The 22246-nt window shown below is 38.2% G+C and overlaps 1 protein-coding gene across 10 annotated transcripts; it reads left to right on the top strand.

The window, feature by feature from the left end:
• The first annotated feature begins 142 nt into the window (after window positions 1-142).
• On the top strand, window positions 143-21251 carry LOC124304328 (rho guanine nucleotide exchange factor 28). 10 transcript variants are annotated; one of them, XM_046762398.1, is made up of 20 exons: window positions 143-279; window positions 852-938; window positions 7064-7381; window positions 7460-7845; window positions 7954-8139; window positions 8251-8432; window positions 9171-9323; window positions 9603-9678; window positions 9772-9910; window positions 10084-10270; window positions 11552-11623; window positions 12807-12866; window positions 13469-14021; window positions 14239-14468; window positions 14873-15150; window positions 15277-15543; window positions 15756-15970; window positions 16060-16239; window positions 16386-17098; window positions 17190-21251. In XM_046762398.1, exons 2-20 carry the CDS (start codon window positions 899-901, stop codon window positions 17476-17478), a joined length of 4524 nt encoding a protein of 1507 aa, XP_046618354.1. In that variant the 5' UTR covers window positions 143-279; window positions 852-898; the 3' UTR covers window positions 17479-21251. The 10 variants fall into 10 exon arrangements, with proteins under 10 accessions (XP_046618354.1, XP_046618381.1, XP_046618364.1 ...); XM_046762425.1 differs by having other exon boundaries at window positions 151-279; window positions 860-938; XM_046762408.1 differs by having other exon boundaries at window positions 151-279; window positions 836-938.
• The last annotated feature ends 995 nt before the right edge of the window (window positions 21252-22246 follow it).

Genomic DNA, 22246 nt, shown 5'->3' with positions numbered 1-22246 from the left:
AAAAACGATTTTAATGATTGAATGGCCGGCATCGATGCCGCCATCATGATTTTCGCCGTCTTTCGATTGGTGGACAATTCGAATTGGACATAACGCGGCATTCGTCTCCCTTCCGAATCGTAGTGAGGCGGCACCAGAGCCAGGAATAGAAAATGGCCGGCGGCGCGCCGTGATAATTTTTGTGTTGTCAAAGAGTCCTGTCAAGACGTTGTGTTTATTTACTCAAAATACGGAATAAATTTTTACTCAAATGGACCTCCACGTTCCAATTTACGCTTGGTATGTATCGGAGTGTTGCACTGACCGTAGCACAAGTGGTGAAAAACGGTAGAACAACGATTGTGAGAAAGCAGCAATTCCCCTTGTCAATACACTGCTTTCCCTGGCAACAAGACGGCGCACGGCCGTCTGCCATCGTCCGTTGCTTCTTTATCAACTTTCCCAAATAATTCATGTCCACGTATTGTTCTCAGCGAGCATAGAATTATAACTTCGGTTAGTGAACTCTGCTTTACAATTTAACAACACGAAGAACTTTCCTTTTACAAAACGTACAAACCTTTTATTATGCCGCAATGCATAATATCTATTAATCTGCCTTTATTCTTTTATAAAAGCTGATATAAATGTTGAAACAATCGTCTAATTGAAGCAGCTTTTTGTCTCCGGTAATCTAACTCGAACATTGAGGAAAAATTTGCTACACAGCTGTAATACTGAAATATTTGAAGCTGTGGTGGAAATTCAGAAATATTAGTCAATTAGAATGATTATTTCTCAGTTCTGTCTTTGGAGACGATTATCAATGCATACTTCAACTGTTAAACTATTATAGGAACAATTTGTTCCAGATCATAAGCTTTACACACCTCCCAATCCGCGAGTGGAGGGCATAGAGATGGATAAACGTCCCGAAAATCTAGCTCCTTTCTCCTCAGGTGAGTTATTTCTATTGAATAGTTGTTTCTAATGATACCAGCTATTTTGAATTTCTTTTGTCTTCGTTGTAATTCTATTGCAATTTATTAATCGAGCGATTACAATATGGAAAAAGTCAATCTGCCAGCTACACTAGCTCGTTTGTCACTTTTCTTGGAAAAAAAAAACCTGTTTATTCACTCATGCAATGTGGTTAGCACCAAATCAGATTCTGAGAGTACATAGTAAACCTTTTCCTTCAACTACAATAAGTAAAAAATTTGAGTAAATGGATTCCTGCAGAATAATTGACAAGTCAAACCGTTTCGATTGTTTACACATCTCTGTATTCAATCTTTACCTTAGTCAGATTGATGGCCATTTGACCGCAACCTTGAATACAAATACGACTAGAGAAAGTATTTTTTCAATGAATCATCTTGCACATCATACGCATTGAGTCTGTATCAGGATTTAATTCGACTTCGCAAACCCAAAGACTAGTCTGCGTATAAATATACGTGAAAATGCAGGTAATACTGGGTATCAGAAAATGAGCACTGCTGCGTTTTGTGTTATAGTTTATACGATCACTAGTTTTGGTAAAAAAAAAATTTCATTTCTATGAAAATCAGCAAATAAGGTTTTAGCACCATTTTGCACTGGAAGAATAACATTAATTGTCACAAGTTTCACACTAATGAATGAATTATATCACATGGAAATCGGTCGTTCTAAAATTACGCGAACGCTGCAGCAACCGCTGCAGCATCGATTTTGAGGACAAATTCGTATTTTACCTCTAATATCTCTCTCTACATATGTAGGTATATCCTGCGAAAAAATCGTCCATTTTATGTAGGATCCGGCATAAAATGATCTATTTTCCAAGTAATTACAATCTCTAGCTTCCGCACGTTACACCGCAGAAGATTTAATCTCGTTGTTTTGGTCTACCCGGCCTTCACTGAAGTCGACGACACCATATTATCATGTGGTTACATAGTAATGGAAGAAAATGTTGGTTGTTTCCGTTGTTTCCTATCAGGTCACGTGTATTAGATTCTTATACCCCAGATTGGTTGGTGGTAAACACCCTGTGGTTAAGATTACAATTTTCTCAATGCTCTTTTGTTGAAACCGTAGCGTTTGGTGTTTGATCCATTACACGGGTTTTCTGTATCAACCAAGTGGCTACTGCACGATGTCTTCGGAAAATGCATTCTACATGGGTAAATGTTATTGTTCGTTGTAGTGTACTGTAGTTTCTATGGTCCGAAACGCCATTTTGCATTTTTATCTTAAAATACAAAGATTCTAATGAATGTTCGAAGTAATTTCTCGTTGCCGATGTTCACTTGTATGACGTCTACTTAGGTATAATTGTGCGCAAAAGTCTTATCATTACACTGTTTTGATTTTACAAGGTGTAATTAAGTTACGCATTTGAAGGTTGAAATTCACACGTGTATCAATTGAATGATCACACAGAACGTCGTGCAGTGTCCTCACAGAATACGAAATAATGAAAATTTTTTGAAAGCAAATATTTTATCGCGTTCAAAATTATTCAACCCACCGACTTTCCTGTCCATCTTTCGTGGTATCCTCGAATAGTGCGAATCTTGTGTATTGACAAAACCATAAATGGAAAGCAGCCCGACTTTTCGTCGCAGAATACGGCTGGATTTCGTTCAGCAAATGAACAAACTTACAGAACGTATTAAAACTCTGATACGCGCAATTTCGTTAAATTTGCGGTAATGGATCACTTTCGAAAAATATCGCTTATAATAGACGCCCTGAACTGCAGAAGAATCCGATTACGACATACACAAATATATATATGTGTGTGTATATAATACATACACTACATGGATACCTACATACACACGGTTTACTGCTAATTCTGTATCACCAACTCCGTTTTCCTGACAGTGCAGATCTGATCCCCCACTCACCTTTATCCGTTCGGATGAGCATGCGAATTAAGGATGATATGAGATAAGAAAAGCATACACGATTATACGCGGAGAGAGAAAATCTGTAATGTTGCTGTTGTGCACCGTTTGCGATTGTATTTTCACCCCAATCAGCGAAAAATTACAGAGATGAACACCGTTTGCCTATACATCCACTATACGTGGTGGTATAATTCTACTAGATCGAATTTACCCTGTAATAACAAGTAAAACTGCGTATATTACCCTGCCAATTGACGATGTACAGAACTACCTCTGAACTCTCTGTAGATTGATAAACAGAAGTCTGCGAGTAATATTGTAGACGAAGAAAAATTATCAGGCTGAATTTAGTAACGTTAACATCACGAAACCTGAGGCTAAAAAATCATCATTATTGGACAATTAAAAACAACTTTCAAGTATATGGCTTTTCAAAATTAAAATACATTTCGTTTATTCCTAAAGATGCATCGTTACAGTAACGTTGCTAACTTCATCCTCATGAAAAATTTCGGACTTGATTGTCGAATATTGACGAGGTGAAGTTAGCAATGTTACCGTGACCAAACATTGGGAGAAAAAAACACTATTTTCTTTTTACAATGATTTCGAAAGAACTAAGATTTCGAAATGTGAGTGTGTTTTGTTTTGTTGATATACGGTTTACCGAATCTCAGAAAATTCCAAAATCCCGAAATAACGGTTTTTCCTCAGCACGAATCGTCACGACGATAACGCGACTAACTTCAGTACGATGAATGTCGAGATTGCAGGTATCAGGTGGTACGTATTCCGTGTACATACACGAGCGGAATGCCGGCATGCGTATCGCGGCGCGTATCACGACGATATTATACATACGCAGATGCTGCTCGGAGGGGTTGTTGAGGGGAGGTAGATAAAAGGTGGGGTCGTTCGTACGGGGCTCGCGGGGGCTGCTCGAGCTCGCGGATCAATTCCCGCTGGCGAGTTACGGGAAAAGCAACAGTCAGTCAGTCATTCGGTATTGGGTCGGTGGAGGTTGGCTGGCGGTGGATCGGGCTGGTCGTCCTCGGTCGTCTCGTTTAACTCGGAAATAACTTGCCGCGTTTTCCACCCTCTCGTAGCCGATTGCCGGGAAACGTGTCGAGGAAAAAAGCGATGATGGTGAGGTGAAGAATCCACGTACCCGGCATTACCCTCAGCGAGTTGTTCCGCCTTCTTCACAGTATCCACCAATGCCGGTGCGTCCGTACCTTCGCCTTACTGTATATAATTGACAAATCTCAATTCGGCAGATTTGATTTCATCTGATATTTCATTCTTTCCCCTTGTTTACCCTCTTCCTTACTTCCTTCCTTGCTTTCTCAAATATATAGTCAGATGCAAGACCCTGAAGTTAGTAACGTTAACGTAACGAAACGTGGGGGGGAAAACCACTGTTTTGCAATTTTATAGTAATTGAGGTAGTTGAGTTTTCAAAACATGAATATATTTTTCTTTATTATAATTTACCGTATCGTCAGACATTCCTATAATTGCGAAACAACGATTTTTTTTCTCTAAACCTGGATTGTTACAACTACGTTACCAACTTCATCTTCATTCAAGTACGATAGATAGATAAAAATCATGCCTGGAAAGATAAAGACGGAAGATCGCAACAATGTCGATTCTGCGATCAGTGTTAATTCGACGAGTCGGGATGAGAGGAGGAATGTTCGTTTGCACATATATGCTTATGTATAAGTAATTGTTATGTTTTACCGATTATTCTTAACGTGAACGTTAGAAGGGCTTCGTAATTCCTGATCGGACTTTTTACGTCTTCTGTCGTCTCTCGGGGCATTTACACACAGTGCACGATTTCCCTCGCTTCGCGTGAGCACCGATATTGAACGCGACCGGAGTTATCATTTCCATCAGTATACATATTATTACAGAAATTTAAACCAATCTGATTGTTTTTCGGGAAGTAGTGACCTTGCCAGAAAACCTCCCTTTCTGTTGATGCTTTTGTATCCTCGCGCGCGTTCGATAAGACGTTAATTTTAACGACTGACGTGGAGTTTAAAAATGTCTATTACAGATTTTCTGTCGCATTGGTTGCTGATCACCTGAAAATATCCAAATATTATATTATTCATTCTTCCTTGGCCCGATGATTTTTCGCTTTTAAGCGTAAACTAGCTGTTTCCAACCGAAAGTTCCATACTTCCGTGACGAATCTTTGCCTTGGCGTTAATACAACAAATATTCGTTTCGTATTATTACGACAAAGCCTTTATGACGTAATTTATCGTGTCTATATTTACCTATAACGTTGAATATGCTGAATGGAATTCTAATGGATATTTTGGTAAATCGATTCTGTTTGAAAACGAGATTCTCGATTTAATATGTTCGCCAAAAAACAGTGGAAATTGAAGAGGGTTTTCAACGCGACTCAATGTTTCCTGAAGCTTCAGAAGACAGGTATAAATACCATGAATATGTAGTGTTTAATTATATGGCATACAGCGTATATGAGTATTTTCTGAACGTATCTGCATGTGTAATAGAGAAGTTTCGCAATGCAGCCCAGGAAACGCTCTTTAAACGTATATTTCCTCTCAACGCGAGACTTACGGCGGCAAGAGAGTAGTTGAGACCCTCTAAATTGTTAACGACGAATCAAGGATCTTCGTACGAAATATTTGGCCTTATCTTAAATAGTCAGAACCCTTGAGTCTTTCTCTCCCGTTTCGTAGCCTTCGGCGGATCTGCGTTATCGTTCAAAAATGAGTTCGGAATCATATATCCGCAGCATGGATCGTGTATGGCAAGCCGTTCCACCCTTTTATATCTCATATAATAGAACGATTCATAAATTTTTAATTTTCCAATTACCCTGGGGAGGTGATGTGCGAGAAATTATTTCAGTTTCGCGTAACTGTGACCGACGAAACAATATTTCACCAGTTATTTGTAATCACATTTTTATCCCCAGGTGATAATAATCTTATAGCGAAATCTTAGAATGCTTCACACGGCGGGTCACGTGCTCGACAATGTGCATACACGAATAAACGAAAAAGGAAAATAATGAAATTTTGTCTTGGTACATCAGGCGAGAAGGAACGATGATACAGTAGTATATGGCATTACTCTCCGTGCGGGCACAGAAAATGCAACGGTAGCGTCGAAACTTTTCCTGATTTATCGCCTGGGGCCGATTGATTGATTCTCTCTCTCTTTCTTTCTCTGTATCTCTCTCTCTCTCTCGTCTTTGTACAGAAAATTATTTGACCTGGTTCCTATTCAATCTGCATGCCATTATTATGCGGCATGTATAGTATGCGTTCAGATTGCCGTCTCTTTGACTTTCGACCACGAATCGTCGCAAGGAGGGTTCTGGCGAGGAGGGAGAGAGAGAGAGAGAGAGAGATGGGATTTGTTCCTATTGTTCTCCGTTTCTCCTCGTTATCAGTTTTCCTATATCGTGGAGTACAGAAAGTAGGGGTACTAGGTATTGTCCTTACTTACATACCTATTTACAACGTATCAATGTACCTGTCTGTAACTTGATGATGACGACTATTGTCTCACCCAAGAAGTGACGAAATCCCTTCGATCATAATCATGAAGATGCTGTGGCGAATCTACAGCCTTTTTTTTTTATAACATCGACGGAATATGAAAAAAATCCATGTTCTTTTAACGGTATTTTTCCGGTAAATGGAATTGAGTATTTGAATATATAAAAAATTTTAGACCTTACTTGAATATTTATAATATATGCTGCTAGGTGACGATTTCATTCTTATGGTTACTATCTTTATATTGATTGTTACGATGTACTTTGGGATACAATGCAATATCTCATAGGTACTAAATTCATCCGATCGTACTAGTTCGAAGACCTGGTTGATTATTCTGATAAAATTTACCAGAATTATATCTTCAGATCTATGATCAAGCGATCCATTAATTCCCAAAATTAATAAACTCTGGTAGTAGGTGTAAGAAAAGAAAAAAACACATCTATAGATTTAAAACGAATAATTCTAAATATCGTTACCAAGAATAACTTGAATCACGAGATCGAAAGAGTTACAAAATAAAAATTCTGACTATTCTTAAAACTGTTAGTGAACTTCTATCGATGCCAGATAAACAATTTGTGACTTGAAAATGAGGGATCAATTGTATATCTTTTCCAGACGAATGTCCGAACAGCGGAGAGGACAGCGACGAGGATGTAATAACGGATTACCTGAGTTCCGCAAATCCCAACAATAGCCGTGTAGCCAGAGGAACAGACGACGAGTTGGATGGTTTGACGCTTGACGGAGGTGCCTCAGAGTCCGAGTATACGAAGGACGGGTCTTCTGTCATTGTAATGTCGGACAGGGGTCTCGACCAGCTCAAGCAGCAGCCTGGAGGAATCGGTGCACAACTGCGCTCTACGGGGCCACTGGTACCGATAATTAGTGTGACTCCCCATTCTCCAGGATTTGCAAAGCACTATCCTGTTCTCGGTAAGTTGTATGCAGAATGCGATACGGTTGAAAAATGCCAACGAAAGCTGACCATGTTGGTACAATCATGATTCGCAGATGACAACCTTCGTCAACTGCACGAGATACACGAAAGCATTCAGCGAATGCGGGATTTGACGCTGACCACTACCGGTCACAATGCTCGCTCCCGCCTCCATCGTCATCACACGCAAAGGCTTAGTTCTTCTTGTCCCTCGCTTTGTCCTCTAAATCCCGTCCCTCTCCGTACTCATGAGCATCAAGATACCAGCTCTGACCCCGACTTGTTAGTCGACGGTTCGGCAAACAGTTCGCCCACCCATTTTCCCTCATCTAATCGTCACTTGCCCCATGGAAGTCAAGGAGTCGACAGACGACGAAGTTGGACCGATCTTGAGGATTCAAGACGGGGTTCGCGCCACTCTGGACAGGACCATCACCTTCATCTACAAGCCCGAACGATGGTTAGTTGTTTTATTATGATTTATTATGATCTGTTATTGCTATCATCGTTATTATTATCTTTTCTTCTCATTACAAATTCATATAATTTACCTGGTTTTGCCTGTCAGGATGAAACAAACGTCTTGAACGATTTTTCGTTTCAGCGTCAGCGGAGCATAAGCCTCAGTAGCTTGGAGAGTGAACTAGATTTAGATTTAGATAGTAAGCCTCACCCCACTGGAACGGTACCTGGAAGCAAAGCGTCTAGATCACAAGCCAGTACTCATTCACTCAACGAAGCAGATCTTATTCAGGTATATTTTTTTACGAACGATGTTATTCAAGTACGGAAATTCTCTATCTTGTGGAAACTGAATTCTCTTGAAAAATAACGGAAACATCTACTCATCTAGTGATATTTCTAGGGTGACTTTCAGAAGATCGTGGCAAAGAGAGAGAGGCTGGGCGAGAGCGGAGGACTGATGCCCGGAATTACTGGCTCTCGTCTACCACTGCAGAAATCCATTTCAACACCCTCAATTGTTACACCCCCTGTCCACACGCATCTTACCGATTCTGGGACTCGAACTACTCCTTTACTTACCGCGTAAGTAATTCCTGAAACAGGGTATAGGCATTGATAGCTAGGAAATGAGTCAACCACAACCCTCTAATTATGGGCACATGTTTAAAGTTTTTTAAACTTGACTTTTGCTTGTGGTTTTTCCCGTTATTAGAATAATTATTTATCAGGTTCCCCTGCGGCTATGGCTTACATTGGAGACTGCAGTCTAGCTTTTAGTTTTTGGCTATATTCTTGAATACGATGTTTTTAAATTCTACAGTAGATGTATTTTTTAAATTCTACATCAATTATTTAAATTCTTGATCTAACTCGAACACAGTTGAAATTTAAATAATACACTTTACTCGATTACTTTCGATTCTGGATCTTAACCCAATTTATTTACTGAAAATCAAGCGCGAGGACTGTGCTGCAAGGACGAAAATGATTCAACTTTTATTATGGTTTCAACGAGTTAAATCTTGACTGCTTATTCATAATGCTATTTTTTATTTATTTTGCATCTCACATTTGTTCTCAATTTCACTTTATATATCAAAATGCATGGCTACACATTTTTAATAAACCTCTTTGCTAGATCTTTGCCATAGTTTCATTGAATCACCATTTGGCAGAGTTTTAGCTAAAGTCTCCGCAATAAAGCAGAAATTATAGAACAATTTGTTACTATAATTCTCAAAATTTGAGGTGGACTTTAGCTCCAAGCTCTTTAGTCTTGCCATTTGTGTTACGTGCTTGAAAGTTAAACCGCGCATATAGTATTCTACATGGCCCGGGACGTCACGACAGAGGCAGCGGAAGCGAGACAGAAACGGAGGATCTTATTCCACAACGAAGCCACGGGTTTCACGGAGATTTGGCCAGAGAAGGTACACCCAATGCACAAGCCTCCTTTGACGAACTACTTACCGAGTAAGTATTTTATTCGGGTTAGGCATTTTGCAGTTCAATTATTATTTGCTGGCATTGTAAATCTGTTCCCATAGTAGGCAGCTATTCCCGTGTAAAGAATATCATTTAATTATTCCCCAATCCATAAACATAGGAGTAAAAACTCACTCTTTTATATTACTTGCACCTTGGAAGCAGTTGAGATGGCACATGCACACGAATCCTGGAAAATAGCAGAATTATGTTTTCTTTGCTCCAAACAAAACTATGACTAAAGGTTACATTACTTTGCTATTATAGCGGAGTTGTGGATGACGATAATCATTCTGAGAAGACACGTCGAAAGCGGGGCTCTCTATTCTTTCGTAAGAAGAAAGTAAGTTTTTTTCCATTTTAACCATTGGCCATGCAATCAGAACAACTGCCATCGTAAAAATTTCCGCTATATTTATCAATCATCTTGTTGAAGGATAAAAGCGGCAAAAAAGCAAACCAAAGTCAACAGCACCAGTGGGTGTCGGTAGCTGCAGCCAGTCATCAAAGCGGAGCAACGTGTGATTTTTGCACCAAGCAGCTGGTGGCCAACAAGCCAGCTCTACACTGTGAAAGTCAGTTTTTTCATCAAATTGTTTAACCATTAGTTGATTTAAACAAGTTTCATTGTTAATCATCACTCTCCAGTGTTATCTATGAAGTGAAGCTTGTTATACATGATTTTAAAAGTTAAGTTCACTATAAAATTTTCCATACTTTTCTGAATTCTGAACTGGGAAAATTGTAGATTGCGGAGCTACTGTTCATCAAAGTCAAGGATGCAAGGATCAGCTGACGTTGGAGTGTGTCAAACAGAAGCAACATTCATCAAAATCGGGATCCAAGTCCGTGTCTGGCACTCCAGCAGCGACCAACAATGCTAAGAGAGGGTCGACGTCTTCATTACCTCCTCCTTTGTCGACGAACAGCGGGAGGTATGTGAAATTACTAATCAATAATTTTTTCCATGGTTCGCCGTTAGTTGCTGCATTGGTTCTGGTTTTACAGCTTCAGATTAGGCCGCACGTCATTACAATCCCAGGCTTTAAGTATTCCGCGGGCATGAATTCTGAGCTATCACGTTCACGAACAGAGTAACACGCAATTCCAATTTGCGTTCGAGGTTTTGTTACTTTTTTTTTTTTCAAATAAGCGTAAAAAAATATATATTTGCTCGGCCAACGCTTGTTCACCTTTATACACATATTGTGGAAGGAGCATGTGAATATATGCCAAGCATCGCGAAACAATGGATTTTTATCAATCTGTGAAAATCTTAACCATAACACTATAAAAGTTGAGCGTTAAAACTGGCACACCGAGTCTCAGTTTACACATCCGATTTAAAGCAAATTTATTTGCAGCTTCTGTATATTTCGCACTACCTGCGTCCATTGTCCAAGCAATGGTAGCTCTTAGTTGGCAATGACGCTTACAATTTAGGAATGCTGAAAAAGTCGTTCTTGCTTTACAATACGCTTGGATCTAATCAATTGCGGTAAAGGCAAGTATATCTGGCATGCCTGGGTCCAGGATTGAGGATTTCATGGTCGTTCTAAATATATGTCTATATCTCAGTGTTTGTTAATTAAATCGCAGCGGAAACTATTTGTGGAGCGTGTCGGAATTATAACATGGCGATTGAAAAGTGTAGAACAAAAACGTTGTAACAGCCATAATAAAATAACTATTCATGAGCCAAAACATTGTATTCCCATTGTTTTTGGCAACAGGTTGCAGAGGGGAAGCTAAGAAAATTAAATTTCACAAAAATGGTAGCTACAACATTTTTACTTTGCATTCTTCACATTAGACTCACATCAACGCATTACACTACATGTGATTTAGTAGTAAAGAACACCTGCTAGTGGATCTAGTTTTACCCATCAAATTAGTTTTCATCCAGTTCGTCCCATAATTATACTGCGGCACAATTATTCTTACAAAGATCGGAACAAGCTGTTAGATTTGATGGTATTAATATATTTATTCATCCAAGAAAGCTACGGAAAAGAGAAAAGACGGAGAAGAAACAGATTAGAGATATATTGGTGTTAAATGCAAATGGTAAAGAAATGGGAGGGAGGAGGAGTGATAGCGTGAATTTAAATGGCGCTAATGCAGTGTGTGCTTTTTCCTTCCCCCGTGCATTCCTTCCCGTGCAACTGCAACAAACCAATTGGAATTTAATGGTACTGATTGATCGACGATAAAAGGGAGATTAGCAACAAGAAAACCGCAACGGGATACAGTCCTTGGCGGCGAGTCGCCACCAAGCTAGGAGTCAAGTAAGTCTCGGATATCTGACATCTATCCTAATCCTACACCTGTACCTGCCAAACTCGCCGCCACGTTTCTTCGTCCCGTCATCCGTCCGTTTGTTTATTCGTTGGTTGTCTTTGTTGCTGTTGTACCGTATTCACAACACTGTGGACAATGATCATCCTGATGACGTTCACCCATCTAAGGATTTGTTGATTTTGCACTATGCATGATTGTTATTTTAGTTGGTAAGATCAAGCGAAAAATCTTTCATCATGGTGCCCATTTAATGCTCAAGTGTTGCCAATATGTGCGAGTTAAACAACATTCCAAAGGATGTATCATGAATATTTTACATTCCAAACATCCAAGGAAACGGAAAAGTATATGTAAATCTCTGTTGCATATTGAAAAAGTTTGAATACTTTTTGTTCCTACTCCAATCGCAAAGTGTTGAAAAACTGAATCTCAACGCCTTCTGCTTCTAAAACCGCTTGCTTCTCCCATCATTTCCATTTGCTCATCGTTTTTAATCACTTCTTTGTCCACATCTATCTTATGTATATACCTATCTACTGTAGTCAGTAGCAGCATTATTGAAAAACTGCAGCAACGAATTGAACATATCGAATCAGTTTGGTTATCCGCAACGCACGTCTGTTCTTTCTCTCTCTCTTGGTCTCTTTTCAGTATTTGTCAATACAAAAAAAACGTCCACAAGATGCTACCAGCTCCGATCATGTCAACTGTGTTCTCTGTTATTTTTAAGTATTGGACCTGCAATGTTTGACACCATCTTAGATAATGCTGTAACCACATTATGGTGTAGGAATTTATGCAGTGCCGAATAACTTTCGAATTCAATGTTAAGTTTCATTTAGAACATGAAAAAAAACTAAGAATTATAGAATTGCAACATGGGATAATATTTATAGATCGTATTTGCTATGGTGTAGTGTATTAATACCGTTTATTAGATGTCTGCGTTTTGCTTTGGTTCAATATTTTTGTTAAATCCTTCGGAATTAAATACGCTGTTGAGGTGTTTATAATTAGGACTAGATACCCAACTGTGTCTCCATGGTTTGCAAAGGTTCATGCCAATCATTGTTCGGCTACGCTGTAGACAAGTAAGGAATTGGTACACGAAGTTGAGTTAATTTTTTTTTCTTTTTTTAACAAAAAGAACTCTAACTCTTTTTATTGCAGTCAAACGATCAATGAGGAAAGAGACGGGGATAGCACTGGACACCATCGTGAAGCGCCAAGGTAAGTTAAGTTGTAAAAAAAAACTTCAAAAAACCTGGTATGACATGTTGCGCCATATCTGAGTCTGTGATTTCTCCCAAAAACATAGTTGAGATTTGAAGCAACAGTCATGTTTCATCTTTGAAAACATATTGAGGAAGCTCTCAGGGTGCGGGCGTCTAACGATAAACGATACATCAGTCAAGTTTTACCATATTCTTTTTCCACACACTCCGCAGCATGACAAGTCGCTACGAGTACTTGAATTTTCTGCTTATCGAATGCTAGTATTAGATTATTGCTTCATTCTGATCTAGTCCTTTCTGTGTCATATGCTCTCATATTTGTTTGTCATCCGATTTTATATAACGTCGCTATTCATATATTGCAGTATGTTTGAAAGGGGTCATCTCCACGATTTTATGTAATGTATTCAAACTTTCTTAAAAATATTTTTCAAAGTACTAAATCGAATGAATATATGCCATATTTCATCGCTCAAATCTTCATGAGAAATTGATTTACAGGAAAGTACTTAACAAAAAAATCGTACTCATCACCTTCTTCGCTGTTCTTACGACCTTAAAGCATGTCATGAATAATTTGACTCATTCGATTTCCAGTAACTGGGAAGAACACGAATTTGGCGAAGAGAGTCATCAGTTTAACGTCGGTGATTTAGAGGGGCTGGACCCTGAGTTGGGCTTGGGAAAAGAGGAACCCGATTCATGGACTGCAGCCGTGGGGCGCAATGTAGCCAGGGGTCTTGTAAATAGCTGCGAGCGCGAAGTTAAGCGACAGGAGCACATATACGAGTTTGTCTTGACAGAGAAACATCACTGCCTTGTTTTACTGGCTATGGAGCGAATATTCGCTGATGGCCTTAGGCGTCATTTTGGCCTACCACCTACAGATCTCGAACGAATGTTTCCTCGGCTACGAGATCTTACAGATATTCATCTAAAGTTTCTGTTAAAGCTGAGGAGACGCCAACAGTCCAACTCTGTTGTGCCAACTATAGCGGACATTTTGATCGAACAGTTTTCAGGGGGTAATGCTACATCAATGAAAAGTGCGTATGGTGATTTTTGTAGTCGTCACCGTGAAGCAGTGAATGCCTACAAATACTATTATCGCAGCGAGCCCAGATTCGTTCGCTTTGTACGGCATTGCCAGGTGAGCAAAATTGAAAACATTTAATCTATAGTTTAACTTTGACGGTTTTTGTCGATTTTAAAACGAAAAGAAATCACCTAATCTCTTTTTCTTCATTTCATTAGTTGACTTTTTACTAACTTTAGAAATTTAAATATCTAGGCCATGTAGATCTTTCCAAACAAAGTTTTGTTTACTTCGAAATAATGGTAGTAAATTCAGAACGGATTATCGACAGGCAAATCCTCTCTTGAAGAAGAAAGGCATTCCAGAGTGCATTCTCTTCGTCACCCAACGATTGACAAAATACCCGCTACTCGTTGAACCTCTGATCAAGACAGGGGTTGCATCCCATGAAGTCGAGGATCTACGCCAAGCGTTGCTTCTTGTTAAGCAAATTTTAGGGGATGTCGATGCCCAAGTTGCCGACAAGGAGCGAGCTGATCGAAAGCTAGAAATCTATCACAGGTATGGTGTTAACTAATTGACGGTTTGATGAATAAATAAAGTTTATTGGACATGAAAAACAAATCTCTGAACCTTTCCAGAATTCATCAAGGCCAATTCAATCGATATTTTTCTTTACAAGTTTAATTTCAAATAATGTGATTCTGCGGTAATGTTCTAGTACAGATAGTGTACCTTCAGAGTCTAAAAGCCTCAGAAAAAAATTTATTGAATTCAACTGCAATTTGCAAAATCCAATTTTTTACAATATTTCAAAATTTCTAAAGAAGGCACTTGATCAAAAATATGGAACAGAATTCTCGTGTTCTTTTTGTGTATAGTTTTGGGCTAGATTTGAAAAACAATTGTTTAACTTACCCATTTACCTACGTGTTGATATAGAGATTATTTTTTACATTTGATAGAATCGAGGCTAAGTCTTTCGCCACGCATCGGGGTATGAAGTTCAAAAAGTCGGATGTGCTAGGAAGCAATCGTACCCTCAAATTTGAGGGTACAGCATTCTTGATGCAAGGTCGTAGCAAAATGGCACCTGTGGTTGTTGTCGTTCTATCGGATGTATTATTCTTTCTTGCTGAAACAAGAGATCAGAAATATGCATTCTTTGCACCAGATAACAAGGCTGGTGTTGTCTCACTTCAGAAGCTACTTGTGAGAGAGAAAGCTGGACAAGAATCCAGAGGTATCTTTGAATCCAAATATATTATTGGTTGTACAAGAATGTTTTCTTTACGGGATCATTCGCCTATTCAAGCAGTCGCGGTACGCAAATTAGTAATCATATAGTTTACCGTAATTCATCTTTCAGGCATTTATTTGATAAGCAGTAACCCCTCGGATCCGGAAATGTTTGAACTGAAAGTGCAAAAACCCAAGGACAAACAGCTCTGGATACAGGCAATAAGAGCTGCAGTTGAAACATGTCCGCAGGATTTAGAGAACGAAAATGACGAACTGGGTAACAACGGAGAAAACGAACATAGGGATAACCGTTCCTCATCTGTATCAACAATATCTGCCGAAGAAAGACAGCGTATTGTCGACGCGAAACAGTCACATATACGCGACATTGTCGGTATGTATACTCATCAAATCGTACCCATAATTGTCTCAACCAGAACAATATTACCAGTGAAATATAGAGCAAGAGAATTCAATTCGCCTGACAGTAGTAGAAGTCTTCATCTATATTTGTGGACAGAATTTGATACGCAATTAAATGTTATTTTTTGATAACTTTGAGTTGGAGAATAAGACAGTCATAAATCTGATTATATCCACTTGTAGATGAACTGCGAAAAAAAGATGTAGAACAAGCCGCGTTACTCGAAGAAAAGATGGGATTGCAATTGAGACTTCGATCTGCTACCGGTGTGTGGAACACAAATGAAAGTGACAACGAACGAGAGAGTCGAGAAGACAGAGAGTTGCCCGACTGCAGTAAATTAGTGCCAGATTACAAACGACTTGTGCACGCTGACATAGGTTTAGTCTGGAGCGAGGTAAGACGATGTTTTTGCTTAAATCAATTTGTTCATTTTTTTCCATAATGAAAGCTGTAAAGATGACTAAATAAAAAATCACGTTACAGGCTGTTGTTGCTGTTCAGAAGGCGATGCGACTTGCCAGTTCATTGTCATTTAGTACAGGAAGTGCAACACTTTCACGTAGTTTAAGCTCCGCTGGTGAACGGCATAGTGAAGCCTATGTGCCGCCAGCACTGTGTGTACCTAGACGTGCGGAAACGTTTGCTGGGTTTGATCACAATAAGGTAATTAAAATATATTGGTCTATTTACCACATGGCATGAAAGTTCTTCGATATCATCATGAAATACTTTTTTTTACAATCGAATCGAAAAACTTGTCGAATTGACACTTTGAAATTCTTCAGGTAAACGGGATTTTATTATTTCAGGAGCGTTCCCCGTGGCGCGACAACACAACTTTGAACTCTGTCATTCCGCCCATGAAGATTGGTAATTTATTAAGTGAATTGGGTGAAGGAAAGGAGGATGAAGAAGCAGACACTGAGACCGATGGAAATCGAGATCAACAATTAGCTGCCGTTCAGTTGTCACACTACGTTTATAGGCTCTTTTGTATAGTCGCGATTCAAATGACGACGATCAACAGTCTCCAAGCACAGCTAGCAGCTTGGAAAGACGGAAGTGGAAAGTCGACCAATAACCGACCAAATCCGAATCGGCAACTGGAAGAGCTACGCAATCTGCAGGATCAACTTAGCCGTGAAAAGGCGGCGTGGCGTGCGTCAACTCAACAAGAGCGTACGGAACTGGATGAACAGCGGGCCCAACTTTCAAGGCTACGGGATCAACTTACAGCCGAACAGCGTGATGTCACGCAACAACGCGATCAGCTGTATCGCCGACTCGAAGCGTTAGAGAGACAAGGTGTTTCTCTGGTAACACCGGCTGCAACCGGAGCTGCACCTGCACATGGAAGCCAAAGTACTGACACATTGCCATCGCGGAAAAGTCAGGACAACAAACGTATACCATTGAATTTGATCAGTGCTACTAACCAACAGAAAGTTCAGAGCAGCCTTCCTCCAGTCAAGCAACAGCTGCCTTTGAAGCTGGCCAGTGGCAGCAACAATAATAATTCTAGGTAATTCTCGCTCAAAACTTGAATCTGTCTTTACAAAAGTTAGCCCTTTTCTAACAGTTCATGCTTTAATGTGTACAAATATTGATGACAGAAGCTCGAGCATCATTGCCAATAACAGCCCTGATCGTCACTCAAGAGCTGGTAGCAGTCCGGCAATCGTGACAAGCTCATCGTTTTCATCACCTGACCTTAGTAGCAGCAATAGTTTTAGCAATATTAACACCAACACGCAGACTCGATTACGAGCAACACGTTCGCCTCCTGAACAGCCGCATCATCACCACCACAACCAACAGCAGCAGTCGCAACAATCACAACAGCAACAACATCAACAGCAAAGGACGGAACAACCCCTAGAAGAAGAAGTTATATTTTTCTGACGGCTCTTTAGATTTGGGCGCAAACATCATCGGCCACCACGTGCGCCAGCCTCGCCTCCTGCTATCATTCCTACGATTCCGGCGAGCACACCAACTCCTTCGCGAAGCCAACAGAGGCAGTCACAACCCTCAAGAAGTAGAGTCAAATCATTTTGACTCTTTAGTTGAGACACCCTTTCCTCGTACCTTTCCCAATTGTTCTCCAGGTGAATCCAGGTATGACGGGTGTCCCACTAATAAAGTTATAAAACCGTTCTGGATTTTTAATCCAAGAATCCATTGCACAAACTGTCGGGTTATTAATAGAGGTTGTTGGTTAACGAAAGATGATAAAATGAAAGAATTTTATTAGCGCCAGCAGGGACGACGGGAATATAGATCGTAAATGTATCGTTCTCAGATACATTGCAACAGACTTGAAATGAATTTTAGCTCTCAATATCCTACTTAGGTGAGATGACACATCGGAGGCAAAACAATGTTCTGTACTATAGATCGAATATTTAATATTGACAACGATATTTGAAGTAATGAATAACGGTGGCTATTTTCTAACGGAACGGCCACAGATCGTTGTATTCTTCCAGAAAAAAAGTATTATGGGTCGAAAAATTTTTAATTATCGGCCAATCTTGTTGACTCTTCGTTCGTTATATACTTATTATTATGTCGACTGACGGTTCTAGACAAGGTTTTAGACGAATCTTTTAAGCAAATACCTGTTGTCGTTTGCTAGTATTAGATGAACATTAAACATATTACGATTATATACATAAATACTTATATACATATATATATATATATATATATATATATACATATTATATATATTCTTATGGTAGGTATTCTTATACCGTAACGTTTAAATATTTTAATAGATTATAAGACTTCTAGAGGCAGATTTGTTATGCCTCGCATTGGTCCGCGTTTGTTTCTTTATACGACTCAGAAACCGAGAACTATCACGCGAGTGCCAATTGATCGCAGCATGCCAATTTCTAGCTATTAAAGTTATGTCTACTAAAAATGAACGTGAAATTGGATCTTTTTTCGATATATTTTCTTGCTGCATTTTATATCCTATATGTATAACTTAAAAAAGTATTAGCGTACACAACGTACAAACGTTACGCATTTATTTTGTAAATGACTACTTCCATCATTAACAAACATTCCCTTTTTGCTAACTAATGAAACATACATTCTTTCATTTCTCTTTCATTATTCTCACTCGTTTACTAACTTTTCGATGATGAGTATTATTGTTATGAAAATGGAATCATTCCTTCGCTACTCGTTATAAAAAAAAAAAAGAAAAAAATTACTGTATAAACAAATTTGAAACTAAGGTTCGATGAAACGGTTTGTGGTAACTTATGTCCTGTTACTGTTCTCAGGCTTATTTGCCGAAGAGAATATTCTTCGTTAGTGATATAAAAGTGTTGTTCGATCAATTCATTCCAGACAGATGGATGAATGAATAAGCGGATCCAATTTGTAAATATTGTGACGAAATCTTGGAAAATTTTCGAAGAGCCACATATTTATCGATATTTATTTTGCTCCAGATAATCGAGACTCGTTGAAACGTTTTGGCACCATCTTTCTGGAATATATGTGAAACAGTCGATCAACCTGATTTAAATATTATCAAGTGGCTGTTAACGGAAATGTTGACTGTAGCTACTGACTGTTGATCGATCGGCATCACACTGCATCAGATAATTATTATTGATAGGATAAGTAAAAGAAACTTAAGTAATATTAGCAACTATCTCTTCTCAATCAATCGTGGTGACAATAGACTGTAAAGGTATGATTGTATCAGGCGCAATGTGTAGAATACTGCAAGTGTACAGTGTATTTCAATGTTGGATGATTTTGGTCATGCAGGTTTATACGGAGTGTTAATATAACTAATAATTGTTAGCTCGTAGCGATGTAGTTGAGTTTAGAACTATGACATTTAATATCATGACAATGGCTATGCAATATCAGGGTGTTCAGTGATTGGGAAATTTTAAATTCCCTCAGAATTTCAGGCTTAATAGATCATAATCTTGCCTCATTCACGTTAAAGAATCCTGTTTTATAGTCATTGCCCAGGTAAAATAAACTTTTCTCTTCTTTCAACCAGTTAAAATTCACGCACGTTGTATTATACGTTCTTACCGTAAAACATCCTTCATATCTTTGAACTCTGATCTGGTACTAAGAAGGAAAAGTAACAATGCATGGGTGGTAAAGAGTCACTAAAAACAAGACCAATTTTACGTGAAAAAGATTCCGCGAATTTAAATAGTGTAGAGTAATATAAATTATATTTGTAATTAGTGAAACAATTAGGCATAAATATAAAAAAGCCTGAGAATTTGTTGTTGTTCGAAGTCTAACATAGACACTAACAAAAATAAAACAACACAATGAATGAAGTATCTAATTTACCGATTTGACAAAACGAATAGTAGGTTAAATGGAGAAAAAAATAGGAAAATTCTAGAAATCAAGCAATTTCCTAGATTATTAACGCACAAGTAAATTAGATTTTTTTCCAAAATTCGACAAGTCCAGACAGTTTCATAAAATATTCTGATTTTTTCTTGTAAAATCTAAGTCTCAGAGACTTTCAAGATTCGCATGTTTTCAAACTTGCTCAACACCCTGAATTTATATGCATACCGAAATAGGTGCTTAGCCATTTTAGTTAATAAAGAATATCTAAGCCGAAAGATCTATCGCAGAGTTTGCATTCACAATTGATTTACACTGATTTATAAAGCAACCAAAGTGCAATAAATATTTTTTATGGAGTGAGAATTCATGAAACCAACAAACAAATTCCTGGTTCAATTCTTTTTAAAGTATCTGGCTTAACAGTCTGTATTTTTCAATAATGATACTTGTTAATTTGTCTCGAGATCATTGATGCCAGAAGTTAAAATATGGTGATTTCGTTTTCCAACTCACCTAGTACTTTCGTATGGAAATTCAATAATTTGCCACAGTAATCGAAGATGGTGAGAGTTTGATGGCGAAATTCAACATTTCTTTTGCAATCGAGCGTCACGTGAAAAAAAAACGTGTCAGTTTATTCAAGAATAATCGTAGAATTAACAATGTATTAACTACAATTATTTGACGGCATTCATAGTTAAAATTACTTTCGTCAAAAAGATGTATGCTTCGAGGTGGCTCGAATATTTATTTTATTTGCCGTGGTGTAACGTCGTTAATTGCCATCAAGCTGCAAAATGAACGCTTTTACTATAATCCTGAAATATGGGACCTACTTTTTGATATTTTGCCGATAGAACTAAGAATATGTGTTGAAAAATAATCCGCTATTAAGCAATCTTCGGAGATGAAACTACCTCTCAAACATTTTTTAGTTTTCTTTTTTAATTTTGTTTTCACTCAACTTTCGAGTTATCTGTAAAAAATTGAAGACTCTCTGGTATTTGAGCAGTCCTTTCACCCGCTGACACTGTTCAATAGCAGCCAAACTTTTACACATATTTTCGTTTTCGTCCTCTTTGTAGCATATGAGAAAGTGGCACTATGTTTTAGCGGTTTGCGAACCAATTTTTTGTTCGTGAACAGCTTGGAATATATTTTTGGACTCTCAGTATTCTCATTCATTCAGCAGTTTATAATTCTTTAATAATAAAAATTTTCTCCGGACAATAGCAAAAGAAATCTTTGGGCATAAATGAAGTAGTGTAAGTGGGCTCACACCCAGAACTTGACAAATAAAATACATCGTTTTCATCTAACTTGCGTACAAATTATCTTCATTTAAACAGTTTCTATTTGCATACTACTTTGGAAAACAGTGACTGACTGATATTATGTTGACCAAACCTAGAATTGCTCTCTATACACGTTCCCGACTATTTAAGATTTAAAAAATGATCATTGACTGTTGCGAGAGCTTATACTTTATGAATAGTAAATCGAAGCCTATTACAGCCGAGGGTCAGATTATTTTTCTCATGCTTTATAAAGAGAATTCACTGTTATTGGAAAATTATAAAGTCCTAATCAAAGTGTCAATATTGTGATGTACCCGTCAATGTACTTGTTATCCTTTTTTTAAACTCGTTAATTATATACAAGTGTCCAATTACCTTGACTCAGCACGGCATCAATATTTAAAAAGTACTGAACATTCAACAGAGATCAATACTGTACTTAAATTTAACAAATTGATTACTTTCCAAGCTGTTTAATTATTTCAAGTATTTATTTTATGTCGATAAGAATCTTTTAATGTTATAGTTTCATGTAACTGTAACACGAATTTATAATGTAACAATCATCAGCCCGGGTGCCTATATTTTTTTTGTCAATCCTGAACTCAATGAAGAGTGTTTATTCTTTATAATATCTGGCTTAAAATGGCACTTACAGCATCATGTTTCAGGCTATTAATCTTCATCGCGATTCGACGAAGTCGATTAATTACTGAAGGGATAAGAATTTTTTATTCCATGTCTACTGATCTACTTGCTTCACACACTTTGTTTGTTTTTTTAATGACTTCTTGCTACTAATATTTACACACTGCACCCTATTTCTTTGTAGATAGTAACGACTGGTTTATTTAGCGCTCAAGTTAGAAAAATAGAACTCGCGTCGCTGATCGAAATTTTTCTCTTGATATTATAAAAAAGTTGGAAATTAGCTTCTTGAATTGCCAAGTTTTTGCGTTATGCAAACCAGGCAAAAGTATTTCCGTATTTTTACGCCCTAATAATCCGCTCTAAAT

The sequence above is a fragment of the Neodiprion virginianus genome, chromosome 1 (assembly GCF_021901495.1).
Source record: "Neodiprion virginianus isolate iyNeoVirg1 chromosome 1, iyNeoVirg1.1, whole genome shotgun sequence".
NCBI classification, from domain to species: domain Eukaryota; kingdom Metazoa; phylum Arthropoda; class Insecta; order Hymenoptera; family Diprionidae; genus Neodiprion; species Neodiprion virginianus.
The sequence above is the reverse complement of the archived record's forward strand: the minus strand, read 5'-3'. Positions and strand labels throughout refer to the sequence as shown.